General features: G+C 39.6%; 1 protein-coding gene across 1 annotated transcript in view; it reads left to right on the top strand.

The window, feature by feature from the left end:
* Positions 1–19,297, top strand: part of Ryr2 (ryanodine receptor 2) — a 533,102-nt gene that overhangs the window by 468,248 nt on the left and 45,557 nt on the right. The window contains exons 80-83 of the mRNA XM_060372656.1: positions 8,120–8,219; positions 9,982–10,061; positions 12,510–12,586; positions 13,437–13,510. Of these exons, the coding sequence (XP_060228639.1) occupies positions 8,120–8,219; positions 9,982–10,061; positions 12,510–12,586; positions 13,437–13,510 (331 nt within the window). The remainder of the gene's footprint in view (positions 1–8,119; positions 8,220–9,981; positions 10,062–12,509; positions 12,587–13,436; positions 13,511–19,297) is intronic.

Below are 19,297 nucleotides of genomic sequence, written 5' to 3'. Positions count from 1 at the left end.
TTTAGCTTTAGAGTGATGGTCAAGCTTGTCTGACAGTGAGACCTGGTTGTTGATCCCCAAATAGGAGAAGCAGGCAGCAGCTCTGACCATCCCAGCCCAAGACAGAATTTTAAAGCTTCTGGAAATTGCTAAACGTTCATAAGTGAAACAGTCAGCCATGTTTGGGGGTTTTCAGTTATACACTAGTAGTTTTATGATTTCTTTGTGATTTCAAAGATCGATGTCTAATTTAGAAACATGCTGCTCTTTACAAAATGCATGCTACATGAGTAGTGTTACTAAATTTTTTTTAAGTTTAAAAAGTTGTTTGTAGTTTGTCACCTATGAAAACCATTTACTCTGAGGCTGACCAAGAATAAAGTTTAACTAGACAACTGGTCGATTATTTTCTTGATCCGTTCAGTGATCTATCAACTGTTTACACTCAGGTGTCTGATTGGTTGATGTAATTTCTGTTGTGGAGTACTTTTTCTCTAAGTTATACTGACTGAAATACTATTTGGCAATGTGTTGCTAGCCCAGATTTTCTGGAAAACAAAAACCACAGGCTTGTGTGCTGACATATCATTTGCATTGGGAGTATCACAGTTCCAGGGAAGAAATAGCTATGGAAAAGGAGAAATGATAGAGGGAAGAAAGGAAATATTAGAATTAACCATTGAACCATTGAACGGTACTTTTGGCTCTTTAGTGGTGGATGCCTCCAAAGAGGCCATGTGTATATGGGCTTCTGCAGGATGGAGAAAAAAAAATGTCTCCAGTGATTTTTTTTTTTGGTAGCAGAAGCCCATCTCTCCATGCCTCCTGGTATTCACTGGCCTTTCCAGCCAACCCTCAGGAAACCAGAGCCATCTTAGCTCCAGCTTCTCCAGAGCCTAACCTCGATGCCTGCCCTTTTCCATCAGGAAGGAGTCTCCTTGGTGGACGCTTGAAATAGTGGCATCCAGATTTCATAATCGTGGTCACTTAGAGGGCCTTTAGAGCTCAGAATCAAGTCCAAAGCTTTGAGAGAGAGAGAGAGAAAGAGAGAGAGAGAGAGAGTTGTTTGGTGGATGAGGGATGCTAAACCTCATATGTGAAAGCCCCCAGGAAGTACAGTTCTTTACATGGTATATAACTCATGCATATGAACATGTGCCCCTTCCACACTGTAGAGGACATGTACTTGTAGTTGGAAGGGCCTGTTCTTCACAGGTATGATAACTTGACCTCATGTCCAGGCTTTTAGTGAATAATCTTGGATAAAGGTTTTCCTTGACTGAGCTATGAAGAGCAAATAAGGAAGAATGGAGTCAATGAGAGTGTAGACACTTGGATGAACTGTACATGTTTCATCCCGGCTCTACCACCTACCTGTAGGTGAATCTTGAATTGTCCTGTCTAAAAGACAGGACAGATTACAGATACTGCTGTACACAGGTGTTTAAAGCACTTCATCTGTCAACACATATATATAACTTTCAGAACACTGGCTGTCATATGGCTAACTCCTCAAAGGTTTTGGTGTTATTGTTATGTTTTATAAATATTACCTTCTCCAAAGAAAGTCATAGACGTCCATGGAGAGGAGCTTCTGCTGCAGGGTGAGCCTGCTGTACAGTGTCCATGCACTGCCAGAGACCCACAGGACTGTCTATAGAGTGCCAGAGACCTACATAACTGTCTATCTACACAGGGCCAGAGACCTGAGTGCTCATCTGTGTGCTAGGTAGCCTACAGCAGGTCATGATGGCCTGCTCTGTGTTGAAGCTTCTTAAAATGAAGACCTCTGTCCTGTAAATCTGAGGATCATATCAATTTTTATTTTTTTTCTGTGTTTTCTATTTATACATACATATTCTTTTTCATTTCTGAGGACAGTTTCAGAAATACTAACAGATAACTATTTGGTCAAGACAGCCAATCTTTATTATTCTTTATCTGAGCACTTGGGGAAAATGGAAAAGAAAATTAATTTCTGTTGGTATGAATATACATACTTTTCAGTAAAATATTATATGGAAACAAATATTTAACTTGAGTATATACATACGTATCCTTGTCTTTCCTCATTTGATACTTAAAATATCATGTAATGATATATAATACTGTAAGATGAAGTGATAAAATAGTATACACCACAGAGGAAAGAATCACAACAATAAATTTAATTCACAAACAAATGCATGTCAGAATCTTGCCAGTATGCTGCGATGATTGGCACATTTGATTCCAAGCTTTCTAGGAGTCAACTTGAAATTGCAATTGTTAATTAGATCAATAAGCAAAAAGTCTTTGTAGGGAAACAGAATTTTTAAATTTAATGAATTTACTCTGTGAGGACAGGTTGGGGTATAATGAAAATGTCCTTGACAATTCTTTCAAGGTTGTTAGGGCTGTGTGTACAAACTGAGGATTAGTACTATGTTCAGGTAAGACTGGAAGGGACATGCACATTCCTAAGGTACTCTGTAGAAAATGTTCTCTCTAAGCTGAAGGATACCCTTGGTTAGGATCTAGAGACTCGAATCTAAGATATAGCTATTTGTACAGACTTAGTCTAGATTAGATTAAGAATGATATTTGAGAACTGAGAACCATGCTCTCTCAAGTTAGAGAGGTGTGGCCTCTAAATAATCAAGAGATGAGTTGTTGAAGCATTCAATGCTGAAGGTATTTTAACTCCCAGTTTCCCACAAATGAATCTGATGTCAATGCCTTCATGATCTGTATTAGACTCCTTTCTCATGGATCTGACAAGAGCAGCTCATGGAAGGAAGGGTTAATTTTGTCTTACAGTTGAAGAGCACAGTCCATTATAGAGGCCTGAGCATGAAGCACCCAGTCATATCGCATCTCCACTCATGAAGCATAAAGAGATAAATGCCACAGCTCATCTCATTTTCTTCTTTTTATACAATTTGAGGCCCCAACCCATGGATGATGCTGTCCACACTTCAGGGTGTGCCTTCCCTCCTCAGTTAAACCTTTTGTTAAAATTCCCACAGACACATAAATTGTTGACTTATCTTTGAGGTAATTCTAAATCATGTTAAGTTGACAGTGGAGAAGAACCATCACATGATCTATCCATGGTTTTATATTATTAGTGATTCAACATTTTGTCCTTTTGTTAGGCTTGGTCATAAGAGAAAGGATTGTGTGGCCTTTCCTTGCTGTATTCAAGATATTTTAAACAGAAGAAAGTAGGAAATAAAGGGAGTTTTAATTTAATTTTGTGCTCAGGATAACCCATGCTGTCTTACTCTTATCAATTTGATACATCTTGACTTTAGAATTATTCTTTACCTAGCTTTTAATGGGCCGATTAGTGGAGCTTTTTTGTTATGGAGAATAAATTCTACTGGCTAGACACGCTAGAAACTGTTTTAACTGAGCTGGTTGTATTGCTCAATACATCTGTTCTAAAGTGGTTCTGAATATGCTGAATCTGTGGGGGGGAACTTTATTCTCCCTAAAATCCAGGTACAAATGATATTGAAAGAAGTGAACTTTAAAATCACACGATGCAATCAATCTTGCCGCCAGAACCATGTGGACACTAGCTGGAGAGCTCACTGCTGGCTTGGTACTTCTCTTGTTTCACTATGTTAGTGAGACTTCGACTTAATCTTCTATTTCAAGAATATATGCTTTGAAACAAAATGTATATATTTTTCTTTTCTTTCCTTATTAAATAGAGAACTTTAGACATTATTCCCATCCCATAGAGAAGTAGGATTCTGTGAAATTGTCACACTGTTTGAAAGTTCAGCCACAAAGAGAATGCAAGTTAGAAAGAGAATATCAAATGAACTAAAGTGTATCATCTGATAATTATTACTTACTTGAATTAAAATAATTCTGAAGTCCCATTTGGCTCTGTGCAAGTGACTACATAGATTTTCAGAATGCACTAGACATTTAGCTAATGTGAAATTAGATGACATCCTTTGTAATATTTTAAATTATAATCATACTTACATAGCACTGTGGTGTCTCACTATCCAATCCTCTCTGTCACTCATTCAGATTTTTTTGAACACTTTTAAATTTCTATCATCAAATGTAATATTATAAGTATTTCTTGTTTCTGTGATTACAATAGGTTCTCATCCTTATATTCCTCTTTTGTTAGTAAGTACAAACAAGATTTTTTTTGTTAATTAATTGGAAAACATATATAAACAAGTTCCCATCCTTATATGCCCCCTTTAATGGTAAACACATAGAAGGTTTTTGTTAAGTAATTGGAAAACATATATCATTACGTAAAGTTATAATCTTTTAAATGTTTTTTAATAACTGTGAACCAACTCTATATAAAGAACAATCTAAAGCTGGAAAGCAACACAATTAGCTGCAGAAGAGAATAAGGCTCACACTTCGGGTGGTTTTCTTTAATCTAATCTGGCTTGTTTGCATGGCAAACCAATGTATCTCTCTGCTTCTCAACCCCTTTGTCTTTGTCACTTGGTTTGTACAACTGATCTTCTAGTTTTCATCTTTTTTTTTTTTTAGTTGCAAGTAATCTTGATTACTAGCACCACCCTATCTTGTATTTTAAGATACAAAAGGATATTTGCACTAAATGATGAGAGACATTCTTAAGAAGAATTCTGTGTCTGGAAATTTCTCTTTGCTTAGATTATAGCAGCTTTCTCATGCTGTTTAAAGAGGAACACATGAAGACCTTATTGGAATCTTTGAAATACAAAGAAAAATCAACGCAACTGAGCTCTTTGTTTTGATGCACGGGTTGCTGGCTGGTCAGCTGCGGCCTCTGCTGCTCTATGTCCAGGCAACTGAGAACATTCTTTTTAAGCCATCTGGTGTTTGCTATCTTCAGGTTGAAATATGCTGTCATCTATATTTTTGGAGATGTACTATTTTCTCCCTCAAGGATCAAGGAACAGTTGAAGTTCATTATTATTTCATTTCTCAACTAAGAAAATTTGTTGAAGAGCTGTATGTGTCTTCATTTCCTTTTCTGAAGCTTTTTATTTTCCCATCGGAGGAGGAAGCTTGTGAGTCCACTAAAGAAGATGTCACTTTGTCATGAGCTGCAGTTACACGAGAAGGAAGTGTTCCTGATACCTGCTACTTCCATCAGAGGCCTACAGTTTGATCAGGGGTCTGGTTTATGACACCAGTGGATCTTGAAAGGGCACTAGTTTGGTTAGAATGGCAGAAAGCTGATAATTTGAGGCAGCTTATAGCAATCAGAATGGTTTGCCTCAAAGAATATTCAGGTTCTGGTCTGGTTTTGTTCTCCAGTCACTGGGGACCTGAGAATAACTAAAGACCTACTGCAATGATGTTTCTACAGGACCCTTAGGGAAGTGAATGGAATCTGCAAGAGGTAGGAAGCCTAAGATTCTGTGTCTCTGAGTAAGAGAGTTTTAAAAGGCCTACCTCAAATGCTGGACATAATGGAGCACACCTGGAATCCCCGTTTTTAGTAAACTGAGGCAGAAGGACCTCAAGTTCCAGGGCAGACTGTGATATATATAATATATATATAATATATATAATATATATATGTATATATGTCAGAATACTGTCTGAAAGAAGAGAAAGAAAGGAATAAAGGAAAGAAGGAAAGATAGAGTAAAAAAATTTGTTTCAATATTTCAATTTGCTTAGGAGAGCTCAAATATGATCAATTTGAAGGAAAAATATCATTTCTTTCCATGTAATCCATCTTCCTGTCTTAGTTATCTAGATTTTATTTCTCTTACGACATGATAAAATATCTCAATGAAAAACTTAATGTGATACAGTTGGAAGCAGTTCCCAAAGACAATGTACCAGGAAAACCTAATTCTACATGGATCTGAAGAGAGTCCAGCCCCCAAGCTCAGTGGAACCAAGAGAAAATTTGCAACTTTCTTCATGAAGCAGGATTGCATTTGTTTTGTTGTTGCTGTTGATTGGTTGGTTTTATTTGTTTGTTTTGTTTCTACAAAAGTATTTCTCACTTGTCCAGTGTTTTCAATATTTTCAGTTTTTCCTAGAAATATATATATTACTATTTTGAAGTTTAGTTGTCAGATATGAAAAATGGGAGGTTGGTCTTTGTCTAAGGAGTGTGTTTTTTAAAGAAGAAGTTGGTTTGCTCTCCTGTCAACTCCTGGTTTCCCTGAGTTCAAGTGGCCTGTGTGATTTCAGTGATAAAGATGGCAGCAGTGAGCTTGATTTGCTTCATGAGTTGTCTGAGCAGGTCTCTGAGCCCATCTGTGCACTTTGGGAGCACAAACAGCAGATGGTTGGTTCTATTTTCCTCAGTATTTGTCTCCTCTTCATGGTTTTCTGAGGATTGTCTTTGTCATTTGGTAGAAGGATGGTTCTTTCTAACTTTCTGGCCTCTTTGGTTAGGGGAACAGTTCCCCAAAGTGATCATTTCTTATTGTTGTCTTCCCAAAAGCCTCCTTTGCAGATGGAGCTGGTTAGGCTCTATTACATACAGGCTTTATTTTCAGCTCTGGTGACAGGAGGAAAATAAAAGATTGTTGGGTCAAAAAGGAAGAATCAAATGTTGATCATGAATTTTAAACCAAGAGCAGACAAAAGGGTCTCTTTTTCTGTTTCCTCAAACCCGTGTTGTAATGACAGTATGGTTTTGTGTGTCTGTGTGGTTTCGTTTCTGTTCTGTTTTTGATTTCTCAGGAAGAGGTTTAAACATGAAGGCAACCCTTTTAGGCATTAGCATGGCTACAGATGAAGCACAGCGGCCTCTTTTTCTTTTTCTCTGCTTCCATTTAGGCCTATCACATAATTTAAGAAACAAAATTTTATCACAGGAGCTCTTAACTAAAGCATGGGAAAAAACCAACAAAAACACCTGATCAATTTTGTTTTTGCAGCACGATATTATCAAAGATTTAAGAAACAAATTTGCCAGCCTCGGCGAGAACTCTCTGGTAACAGCATAAATGTCTGTGTCGGTTGCTTTTGATTTGAAGGTTTCTTTTCTTTTTCCTTTCTTTCTTTTTTTTTCATTTGTTTGAGCCCATTTCTCCCCTGCCCCCTCCTTTTAGTTCACTTTATTTCTCATATTCTGTAATGAGCAAGCCTTCATTTTTTAAACCTCTTCCATCTTTCAATGTCTATTTTCCGTACTTTGGATGGAAAGTTGACGGCAGCACAGTTGTCATCCTGGCTACTGCTGCGGTGCCTACTGCCCTAGGTCACGTATGTTTTGGCCGTTGTGTTAACGGACATGATACTAATTGAGCGTTTCATGTCCCATTGACTAAGCTTTCCTACCACGCCATTTGATGGACGCGCTGTCACAGGGCTCTATGCAACTTGCATTCTGCAATTTATACTGCTTAGTTCCGTCTCAATTCTCCAGCGAACTGGATTGCTCAAGTGAATGATCATACCAGCCTTGAACTTGCTGTGCCTTTATATTTTCCTTTGGATGTCCTTCTTTATGTTCGCAGCGGTAGCTTAAGTGGAAAAGAACAAACACCAGCCATTGCTCTAGCGGCACCATGCAGTCCCCTTTGTTACCTCCTGAGAATAAAAAAAAATATAAAGGCACATTGCTTCTCTTATTCTTTGGGGTGGCAATCGGGGTGATCTGTGTCATAAATCCACGACTCAGTTGAAGCCTACCTTTTTTTATCCATATCAGCTTTCAATTTTGCTTAAACTCCAAGATGTCTAAGTTAATGTTCTTTTCGTTTTTTTGTTTTTCTGTGATTCACTGGTAACTTGCAACTCGAGCCATTTGCTGAGCAGTATCAAGTTATGGCCATGACCTAGGAGATTGCCAAAAGTACTTGACCAACTCTATGCACAGATGTACCAATCGGAACGTGCAACTTTCAAAGATGAAGTGTGAAACAGGCTTTGGACTGATCAACCAATTAAAATTGAGAAAAAAAAAACGCATCCTGATAAACCAATACTAAAAGTATATCGGGAAAAATATCAAGGGAAACAAAACAAAACAAAACAAAACCATGAGTTGAAGATGTGCCTATCTGTTTGATAAAACATTGTTGGTATTGAAATGGTCCATAATGTTGTCATAGAGCCCATACATGGAGAGATAAGTAGAAATGTGGTCTGTAGAGAGCTGCTGTGATGTCTGATGGCCGCTACATAAATGGTTGGGATTTGTGTTCAGGAAAAGGAAATGGAAAAGCAGAAACTTCTCTACCAGCAAGCCAGACTGCATGACCGCGGGGCAGCTGAGATGGTTCTTCAGACGGTCAGTGCCAGCAAAGGTAAGGTTTGATTCTGTTCCCCAGGGATGCCACTCAGCACCAGCAGGGGTGAGGTTAGCTCCTACCTCACAAGGAGCACTCCTCAGAGCCAGCAAGAGTGAGGTTCATTCCCGCTGTCCCGATGCACACATCCCCTACACACGTGCCATTCTATAGATGCTGTAACAAACACAAAGTCTGTGCTTTTTTTTTTTTTTTTGCATTTTATTTATTGCAAAGTCTGTGTTGTAATAAAACTTTACTTACATGTGTAGATGGAGGCTATATTTGGTCCTCAGGCCATAATTCGCTGAATTTTTATAGAAACGCTTAGACTTTTAAAATGAATCATTTGAAACTAATAAGAGATTACCCACCTCTTATTAACCAGTCATTTCAAGACTATTTATTTCATGTTAATACATCTTTGGGAAAACATTTTAAAATTTCTAAATATAGTTAAAAAGTTGCAAAAATTAGCCGGATGATGGTGCAGGCCTTTAATCCTAGCACAAGGAAGGCAGATTTAGGTGGATCTATGTCATTTCAAGGCCAGCCTGGTCTACAGAGCAAGTTCCAGGACAGCCAGGGCTACACAGAGTAGCCGGGCTACTGTCTGGAAAATAAGAAGTTGTAAAAATTAAATTACATAATAAAAGTAACCAGGCACAAAGAACACACAACTCAACGAACTTCAGTATAGTTAGAATACACACTTAGGACACAAGGGTGGAGCATCACACCTTTATACCTTCATCATTAGATATATTTTATACACTTATCTGCCACCAGAAAAAAAAAAACATCATAGTTAGAACTAGGAAAGCAATTAGTTTCATATCCCTTTTTTTCATAACTTGTGTCCATGTGTGGACTTAAGTGAGGTCACATAATCTCAGAAAGAAAAAAAGAATGCCCTCCCTCATGTACGGCATCCAGCCACTTTTCTAGATTATATATTTTGTAACATATAAACAAATGTACATGTGAGCACAGTATAACACGTAGAAAAGTGAACACCAAAGCCTGAGTATTAAATGACGAGCAAGGACTGACTGCAGTATGGACACGAGCACAACACTTTTAATATTATCTGTGCTCAACTGGAAAAGGGAATGCGAAAAAGTAGAAAAAGTAGTGCCATTTTTAAAGTAATATATATGTTATTAAAACTTCTGCCCCAAGTAGAGATAGAAGTATACAATTAAAATACAACCAATGAGACACAACTAATTTTTTTGTCATCCTTCCAGCTTAAGCCTGAAAATATTCATGAAATAGTGCATGCATATATTAGCAGTGATGAGTGAAAATGACAAAAGGTAAAATATACTTTGGAAAGAAAGACGGCAGAACATTTTCTCTCAGAGGAGCTTTAGGTAGCTCCTACTCATTTAAGTAGTATTTTAAAATAGTAAGTTTTGAACCTTAGTGCTTTCAGGTCTCAGTACTTCAGAATCAAGTTTTCTTCCCATTATATATATATATATATATATATATATATATATATATATGTATGTATGTATGTATATCTTCTTGAACACATTACACAGATTATAGTAAAATGTTAGCAGCAGAAGGTTGGTGTGGTTGCATTTGTACATTTGTGCTTTCTGGCACACACATCAATCTATCAACCCCCTCTCCATAGCAGAGATTTATGTGGGATCATAAGGGACTTAAAACATGTTTTATGTTTGCTTGTTTTTGTTTTGTGGTAATGTGAGGTAATAACATGAGCGAGATGAGATGATGGGAACTCTGTTGTTTTTGTATTTTTAAGGTGAAACCGGACCAATGGTGGCAGCTACTTTGAAACTGGGCATTGCTATTTTAAATGGTGGGAACTCCACGGTACAGCAGGTAACGGATATCACTGAGGAAGCCGTGTGATAGGATTTTTTATTTGCCTTGACAACTTTATCAGCATGTATCCATATATGAAGCACAGAGTTTCATACTGACACTTTTATTCAAATACTTCATATTACAAGACGGCGTTTGCCCTCCCATTGTCCCCTCCTGTCCCCTCTGCCCTTTCCATTAATAGTATCCTTTCCTCTATACATTCCCTGGACTTTTATGTAGCAAAGCATTACCTTCCCCTAAACCCGTGAGTGTGCCTCTGTTATCTCATATATACAGATGCTTCGGAACTAGAAGTGGGGTTTTGTTTGCTAAATTCATCACATGTTGAAGCCAGGGATTATTTACTACCCTAGTCCTATGGGATGGGATGGCTCCACAACCCAGCTTGTGGTTAGAGGCTGAGCTATTTGCCCTCTGTCCCAGTCCCTTGAAGGCAGAACCATAGTTCTTTGGTTCCCCCTAGCTTTGTGTGAGAACATCACACTGCACATAGCCATCCTAGGAAGAGAATAAAGATCTTAAACTCAAGGTATGTATTCTATGGAATGTGTATCCCTATTGCAGCAATATAAATGAAAAAAAAAAATCCAACCTGTGCTTTTTATTGGAAACCCCTCAGACATGATATCCTTATTAGACATAGCTGTTTTCTGATGTGGTGTAATAAGCAGCTAACGAGACAGACCTAGGCATTAGCATGTTTTGAATTCATAATTAGCCAAAATATTGATTTTGGTCTCTGAACATCCCTCTGAGAATGAAGAAAAATCACCAAATGGGCCACCGTGTCTGCTCTACTTCAGATTTTAAGACTGAGACAGCACGCCAGCACAAGGCTACTCTAGAGCTCCATTGCTGATGCTGCTTACGGAACCAGCTATTGCCTGGAAACCTGTTCAGTGCCCAAATGCAGGCTTATGTGTGCTAGAAATCCAGATGTCTAGTAACAGGACAGGAGCCTACCGCAGAGGGCCCCTGAAAGACTCTACCTAGCAGTGTATCAAAGCAGATACTAAGACTCATAACCAAACTTTCAGCAGAGTGCAGGGAATCATATGAAAGAAGGGGGAGTTAGTATGACATGGAAAGGATAGGAGCTCCACAAGGACCAAATATATCTGGGCACAGGGGTCTTTTCTGAGACTGATACTTCACCAAGGACCATGTATGGATATAACCTAGAACCTCTGCTCAGATGAAGCCCGTGGTAGCTCAGTAACCAATTGGTTTCCCATGGTAAGGGGAACAGGGACTATTTCTGACAGGAACTCAATGGCAGTCTCTTTGACCTCCCTAACCTCCAAGGGAGGAGCAGTCCTGCTAGGCCACAGAGGAGGACTTTGCAGCCAGTCCTGAAGATACCTGATAAAACAGGGTCAGATGAAAGGGGAGGAGGACCTCCCCAATCGGTGGACTTGGAAAGGGGCAGGGAGGAGACGAGGGAGGGAGGGCTTGGGAGGGAATGAGGGAGCGGGATACAGCTGGGATACAGATAATAATAATAATAATAATAATAATAATAAAATATAAAAAAGAAATCCAGATGTCTACATACTTAAGCAGAGGCAGGAAGGAATTGCCAGCACCATTCTCCCAACATGGTGCTCCTGGTGGCTCCCATTCAGTGACAGCCACCCTACCAGCGTGCAACAGTTTTGCTCTAAATGGTCATCATTATTTCACAGGAAAGACAGCCACAGTAATATCTGTGTGCATAGACTTCTTTTGTTTGAGACTATAAAGCATAACTTGCTTGTTTATTTCTATAAGTTTTATTAATGCTTATTAATGAAGCCCATAATGGTGGGCTTCATTATGGCACTTGTATACACATATATAACATATTTTGACCATATTCAGCACCGTTACCCTCTCTCGGCCCCTCCTCATTCACTGTTCCCCTTCCTCTTCCCAACTAGTCCCCCCTCTGCTTTTTTTTTTCTTTTGATGGTCCAGTGATTTTATTTGGGGTTTAATTACTCACAGGAACACAGGCAACTTGCTAGTGGCTGCACCACGGAAGAAAATGACTCTTTCTCCTCCTCTTCCTCCTCCAGCCACCATTAAACTACCTGTAGCCTTACAGAAGGATGGGGTTTTGTCAGACCCTAGCCTCCTCTATGGTGGAATGTTGACTGTCCCAATTTTGTGCAGGGCCTCTGTAAGTAATCACAGCACCTGAGAGCCAGAGTGCAAGACCACAGCATGTCCAGAAGATGGCCCTCTACAACACACCCTTTCCTATAGCTCTTGCACTCTCTCTGTCCCCTCTTCTGTGATGCTCCCTGATGGGGTAATAGAGGTTTCTCACTGAAGGCCGAGCGTCCAAAAGTCACGTATTCTCAGGACTCAAACCAGTTATGTGTCTCTACATGTTTCTTTACCGAAAAAGCTAACAGCACTCTTGTGCTCAGTGGCCACATGGCTTCTTTGTTTCTGTAGAAGATGCTGGACTACCTGAAGGAGAAGAAGGATGTAGGCTTCTTCCAGAGCTTGGCGGGCCTCATGCAGTCCTGCAGGTAAGGATGTGTGGTTGGTCCTGCTTTGCCGAGTGGCTGAAATTCATAGCATTTGTTTGGCACTGCAGTTATTAGACAAACCAGAATCGTTCGTGAACAAAGACTTTGAGAGACTGGCTGGTGGTGTCTTGTGGCCTGTCTGGTTTTTAGACGTGTTAATAATGTCTTACGTACCACGTTGGTAGGTGTTTTCAGAGTCTGTGGGCTTAAATTGGGTGCTTTGAGGATAAAGGACATTCTCCATATTGAAAATAAGCCTTAACAGTTTTAGTTTGTCTTAAGACAAGAGAAAATTCTATTGAGTATTATCTGAGAACTTTGAGGACAATTTTCTTTTTTTTTTTAATTTTTCATATTCTTTAAAGAATTATATTCATACTTACCTGGCAGGGGAGATACCATGATCACGGAGGACAATTTTCTATGGGGCTGTTTCTCATTTTCTTTAATATTAACCTTTAATCATCTCACTGCAAGAGTCATTTTCTATTTTTTTTTACATTATTTAGGAATGTTCAGAGAACATTTGACTGACAAGCCTGATAGGAGCTTGAACCAAGCAGTCCCACTTGCAGAAACACAACTGTTGTATTTCTGTACATTTGTTGACAGTAATGTTCTCTCTGAACTGAGATCTGTGACCCTTGTACACAGATGATTCACTGTGGGCCCTGGGGGAAGGATGGCTGATCAACTTGTAGGAAAACAAGAATGGAATTCAGTGGACTGGGAAATGCTTTCAGCATATGCCACCGCCCTGTAGTACACATGACGGCCTTTCGGGTTTGAGGGCATTTGCCCTCCTGAGCAAAGATTTGTCCTGTAAATGTCTTCTTCCTTTTTATTGTAGTGTCCTCGACCTGAATGCCTTTGAGAGGCAAAACAAAGCAGAAGGACTTGGGATGGTGACTGAGGAAGGATCAGGTATTGACCACTTCACTGGAAAGGGATCCTGCCTCTGCTCTGCCTCAGATGTACTTACGTGCAGCCACATTTCCAAGCAGGGAGAGCCAGAGCTGTTTTTCAATAGATAACATGCTTACGAGCTCATTTGAAAGTTCACATGGGGCCGTACCTCTAAAACCTATATTCCACACGAATCCTGACACTTCTGTCAATGCCCTTTCTCCTAGTTGGATAGTCACAAAGAAATAAAAGACTAAGGAGAAATAAAGACCCTTATTAGGGAATTATCAGCAAAATCAAAGTGCCTGCAGGAGAGATAATGTTTCTCCTTCTTTGGCCATTTTAGCAAGCTGCAGGCTCATTTTTTTCTCCTTAGGACAATCACACATTCATCTCCTTCAGTCTCTCCCCTCCCTACCCACCCTAGCCACCCCACATTTATCCTTCTCTCATCTCTTCAAGTCTAGATCTTGTTTCATTAAAAAAAAAAAAACAGAGATGTTCTTATACTTGAATAATTGTGATTGCTTTATTTAGACATACCCCAGGCTTAATGTCATCTTAGACTGTTTCTATCAATGGAAAGATTGCCATGTAATGCTGTGAACACGGGAGTCATCAGCAGTGCCCCATTCATTTTAGGAATGCTTATTAAGAACAATAATCTTCGATTTTTTTGATTCAGTTGTTTTTCTTTCCGTCTGATTTTTAAACCATCTTAGTGTCCGTGGGGCCCTGCCTGCTTTTCTGCTTCTGTTTGCTTGGCCTGGCTTAGACTTGGCACAGCGGCAGCAGATTAGTTTTGGAACATTGCATCCTTTCTTGGGTTAATTTTATTTCAAAAAAATAAAATAAAACAAACATTGTGCCATCTCTCATGTATAGCTTTTCCAGGCCATTCTGAAATATTATTGAATGAACTAATCTTTTTATGCCTGTGTATTTTAGTCCTCACCAGTAGGAAAAAGAGCCATTTTTTCTTACTATCCCCTATCTTTTATATCTGGGCTTGTTGTAACCGTGCCGAGATCATGTGGATTATTTAATGGGTGATGTTTTCATAAGTAGATTCAGCCATCACCTTCAAGCCATCTGGTCCTTCAGTCTAGTTTCCTCCTGTCAAGAGGCTCACCAGCACCATTCTAAACAATCTGACACTTTCTTGCCCCAGGGCCCCATGGGAAGACAAAGGGATAGTAGAAACATCAGGGCAATTCCCTACCGGCCTTTAGCATGTCAGAGTACTGGGTGGTTTTCAGCTGTAGAATACCAAAAAGTAAATGAATTTTCTGTCCAAATTTCACTTCCCAGATAAGAATCTGAAGTTAATTTAGTTTCCCCTAAACTTATTATAGGATGTTTTAGCTCCTTAACAAATCCAGTTTTTCAATCTCATTCTCTGTTTATATCCATCTCAATGACTGGGGAGATGGCTTATTGGCTAATGTGCTCATCTCACAAGTGTGAGGACCAGAGTTTGATAGCCAAAACCCACTTAAATGCTGGGTGATCACGGTGGCACACCTATAATTATAACCTCAGAAGGGAGAGACAGGGCCTTCCCAGAGCAAGCTGGCTAGCAAGACAAGCCATATAGTGATTTGACAGAGAGACCTTACTTCAGTGAAATGGAGGCGCTGTTGGCGATGATTCCCACCGTCAACCTCAGGCCTCCACATACACTTGCATACATACACATGTGCAAACACACACACACACACACACACACACACATACTTAACAGGAAGAAAAAAAAATCAATCATTTCCAACAAAAGGAAGAGAGACACATAGGGAGCTTCCTCGTGGGTCATCCAGATGTGGATTAGACACACAGGGAGCTTCCTCGTGGGTCATCCAGATGTAGGTTAGAAGAGCAGATTTTTAGTTCCCAAGCAGAGAGGCCATGACAGTGAAGAGGTATGTACACCTCTCATTCAGAGGTTGATTTTGTTTCTTCGTTATTTTCCATGTCACACACGAATTACCTAGATTAATGAATCACTTTTCTATTCTAATTCATTACAAGTAAACAAAAACCCCTACTTTCAACTTCTTTTTTCCATTTTCTTTTCTTTCAACTACTGTCATGTACCACCTTCCTTTCCTCAGTCATCACTCATGAGCGTGGTAACTATTAAACCAGGCGGCTGTTTGCTTTTATGTCTGGGGTTACCTGTGTATATATCCTTGATAGTGACTTTTGTGTCCATTTTTTCTCCTTTGTATTGTCTGTTTGGATAGCTAAATTACTTAATGTCTACCCTGCATCCTGTTACTTTGTTTAACATTTATAAACCAAGCTGTCTTCCTTTCTTTGTGTCTTATTTCTGTGAAGTTGAAAAAGTATTCATATACAAGATATGAAGGAGCACACGATTTAAATAACATTGTTTTGATTTGTTCTCTTGTGTTTCTTTTATTCACACAATGGTCCTCAAGGGCCCAGTTTTTGCAACTGTTTTGTGAATGAAGGAGTCCTAGAATGTATGCACCCATCCCCCTGTTGTGTGTCCATCATGAACATACTGTGGCTTTATGACTGTATCAAGTGCATGGCAATCTGTGACACATCAGAAGTAATGAACTGTGACCAGTCAAGTGTACTCTGCCACTGGCCTTCCCACAGGAGGCCAGCAGGTTCTTTTTCTTTTCCTTTGAAAATATCACAGATTTTAAAAACCCTTTGGCATAAAAGCTAATTTTCATGCTTGGAACTAAATTTAAAGAACAACTCAAGACAGTGTCACCATTTTATTCTTCAAAGAGACAGTGTTTGCAACCTCTGAAGGGAAGTGCAGGAACAAGGAGGAAAATGGGGGGAAATATATATATAATTTATTTTTAAGTGGTGCCTAGTATGTCCACAAGGCTCTTTGAACCAAGAGACACACTGGAACATTCCACTGATCCTAGATCTCTGCAAGTGACCCCTCTCCAACTCTTCTTGAAGAGTTCTTGTAGTGACTCACTTTGGGTATGTGGCCATCTTTGCCATGTTCAGCCCACTAGTTTAATATTCTCTAAAAGTGAAGAAAAGATTACACCTCTTTGGAGAAGGAAAATTTGTCATCCTTCTGAAAATCTCTACCCTCCTTCCAAAGCTCACACCACACAGGCTCAGTCCTGGGGAAGCGATGACCAGATCCCATCTTCTGATGGTACCTAATCCTGATGGAGAGAATATGACCACAGTTACAGAATTCACCAGCTCACATGAACGGAGGTTCTGGTGCCCACAGATCCTCTAGTAAGGGAAGCTGTGGGCTGGTTGTTATGAGTGAGGAGACAGATGAGTCAGAAAGTCAGGAAGGTGGCCAGACTTAGTGGACACCACACAGCTGTGTTGCAAGGCCAAGGTGGAAATGTAAGCATGCTGATTCCTTCTGCTGAGTCTGTGAATTCCATGAGCAGAACCCATTTTTGCACTTCTTGTGTAAAGCTTCAAAATCAATCTTTCCTTCCTTCCTTCCTTCCTTCCTTCCTTCCTTCCTTCCTTCTTTCCTTTCCTTTCCTTTCCTTTCCCTTCCTTCCTTCATTTTTTATTTTTGGAAATTTTACTGTTATTTGTGCTATTCCTAATCTGAAAAGGAAAATGGCATTAGGAACCAGGGGGTAGTTTCAGGTTTGTATGTCAGGATTTGGGACTGAGGATGTGCATTCTTCGGTTCTTACTGCAGTTGTTGCCGTGTTAGTTTGCTTCCTGTTTCCTGCTTCCTGTTTCCTGCTTCCTACTGAATGTCTCCCACTCTGACAAAGACCTCTACTTCCCAATTAAACCCACACAGGCAAACGAACAACAACAGAAAACAAAACCTTCAAACAAACAAACAAACAAACAAAAGAAAACAACTAAAATAGAAGCCAGATAAAATCAGAAAACCTTCAGCAATCTTGTTTTGTGGCTGTGTAGTCTACTCCGTACTGCCCTTTGTGCCTATCTGTGTATTTTATGTTTATATAGGTTCTTACAAATCACCTTATACCAGCTGGGCATAGTGGTGCGCACCTTTAATCACAGCTGTTGGGAGGCAGAGGCAGGCCTATGGCTGTGAGTTCCAGGACAGCCAGGGCTGTATAGTGAGACCCTGTCTCAGAAAAACGAACAGATGAAAGAATAGACAGAGCCTATATGAATATTTCCATCCCATCCTTGGAATTTTAGCTTCTTGTCTATCAGAAGCATTTAACCTCATCATGAGGGATCTTGAGAGTGTAGTGTTGGTCCTTTCAAAAAGTCTTCTGGAGAATAGCAGATAAGACTGTGCTTCATTTTTGATCGTTGTGTGGATGTCATGGGCAAAATAAAACTTTGAGTCAATCTGATTCTATAGACTTCGTTTGATTAAAAATAAATCCCCCCTAAACATTAAATTGCAAAACAAACCTCTCCAGTCTCTGCTCTCTTTAAAATTTATTTTACCTTGAAGTTTTAAACATTTATTGGAACTTCCAAATTCCCGTGATGTTGAAGCAACAGAGATTAACTTTTAATTAAACAGAAGAGTCTATTAATCTTGAAGGACTGGCTACCTTGACTCTAACACAAAATTTTTTATTGCTTCACCATGTGCTAGCTTTCTCTCTTTTCAAATTCCATTCCCAAGTGACTCTTGGTGTCCTATGTACTTTATTCTGCCCCTTGCTTTTAGGGAAGACTTTGATGTTGGTTCACAGAACCAAACAAATTTTCTTTTAAACCTTTGAAGCACTTGGTGGAATCTGAATGTCTGAGATTGGTGTGCTTTTCTTTTCTTTTTTTTTTTTTTTTTTGGAACTCTTTTCATTTTTTTTAAATGTTTCTTTTCCTACTCCACCCCAATCCCTTCCAACACTCCAATACCAGATAGGAGAGAGAAAGGGTTGGTGGGAGCACAGTTCTTTCTTAGCTGCTTCCTGCTGGTCAGGGTTGACAGGTTCCTTGGAGCCAGTCCAATCCTTGTTTCAGGAGATCTTCATCTTTTTGTTTCACAACAGCAACTAGGAGCAGCAGGGGAGAAGCAGAGGAGCAGCAGGGGAGAAGCAGGAGCAGCCTTGTTCTCTCTCAGATCTCCACACTCTGGGCTCTGGCATTTATTCTCTTTCCAGAGTTCTCCACTTCAAACTATCTGCAGCTGGCAAAGAGTTCCTCTCAGAGCTTGTGTGAGGCAAATAATCTAGTGCCGTGGACTATCTGAATCAGTCTCACATCTCAGACCTGGGATCAAAACAAAAACATGTTTATATCCACAATATTTTCCCCTTTTCTGTTTGAAAAAAAATGGATTTTCTTTTTAATATAGACAAAACTTGCTATTGCTTTTGTAAAAGGAGGTAATCAAGGACCCAAACCCTTTTCTTTTATAATCTGATGACTTTCTGCTTTTCTTTTCTGGATTGACTCATACTTTTTGCTGTTGGGCTTCGAGCTAGATTCCTAATGGCCAGAAGTTACCCAGGTGTTCTTGCAGAGGACCCAGCCAGAAACATCTCATTTGCTTCTTTGGCAAAACCTACCATATATTTGAGTTAACACACCAACCATTTTGCATTGAGGCAGCATTGAGCATATCGATATCTAAAACTTTTAGTGGCGACTGGGAAAGCTAATATCTGTTGATCTCTTAACCTGAGGCTGCTCCTCTGACAGCTTAGTTTGCTCAAGACGAACCTGTTTTCTTGAAACAGGCTTTTTGCCTTTAATCTTTTGTCCTGTACAGCTTTCTGCTCCTCCCGGCTCCCAAGCCTACCCAGGAGGCTGTGGGAACTTGACACCAAAAGCGCATGGAGCAGGGCTGGGTAGCAATTATGGAGAATTCCAGCTCTT

The sequence above is a fragment of the Meriones unguiculatus genome, chromosome 19 (assembly GCF_030254825.1).
Source record: "Meriones unguiculatus strain TT.TT164.6M chromosome 19, Bangor_MerUng_6.1, whole genome shotgun sequence".
Taxonomy (NCBI): Eukaryota; Metazoa; Chordata; class Mammalia; order Rodentia; family Muridae; genus Meriones; species Meriones unguiculatus.
The sequence above is the reverse complement of the archived record's forward strand: the minus strand, read 5'-3'. Positions and strand labels throughout refer to the sequence as shown.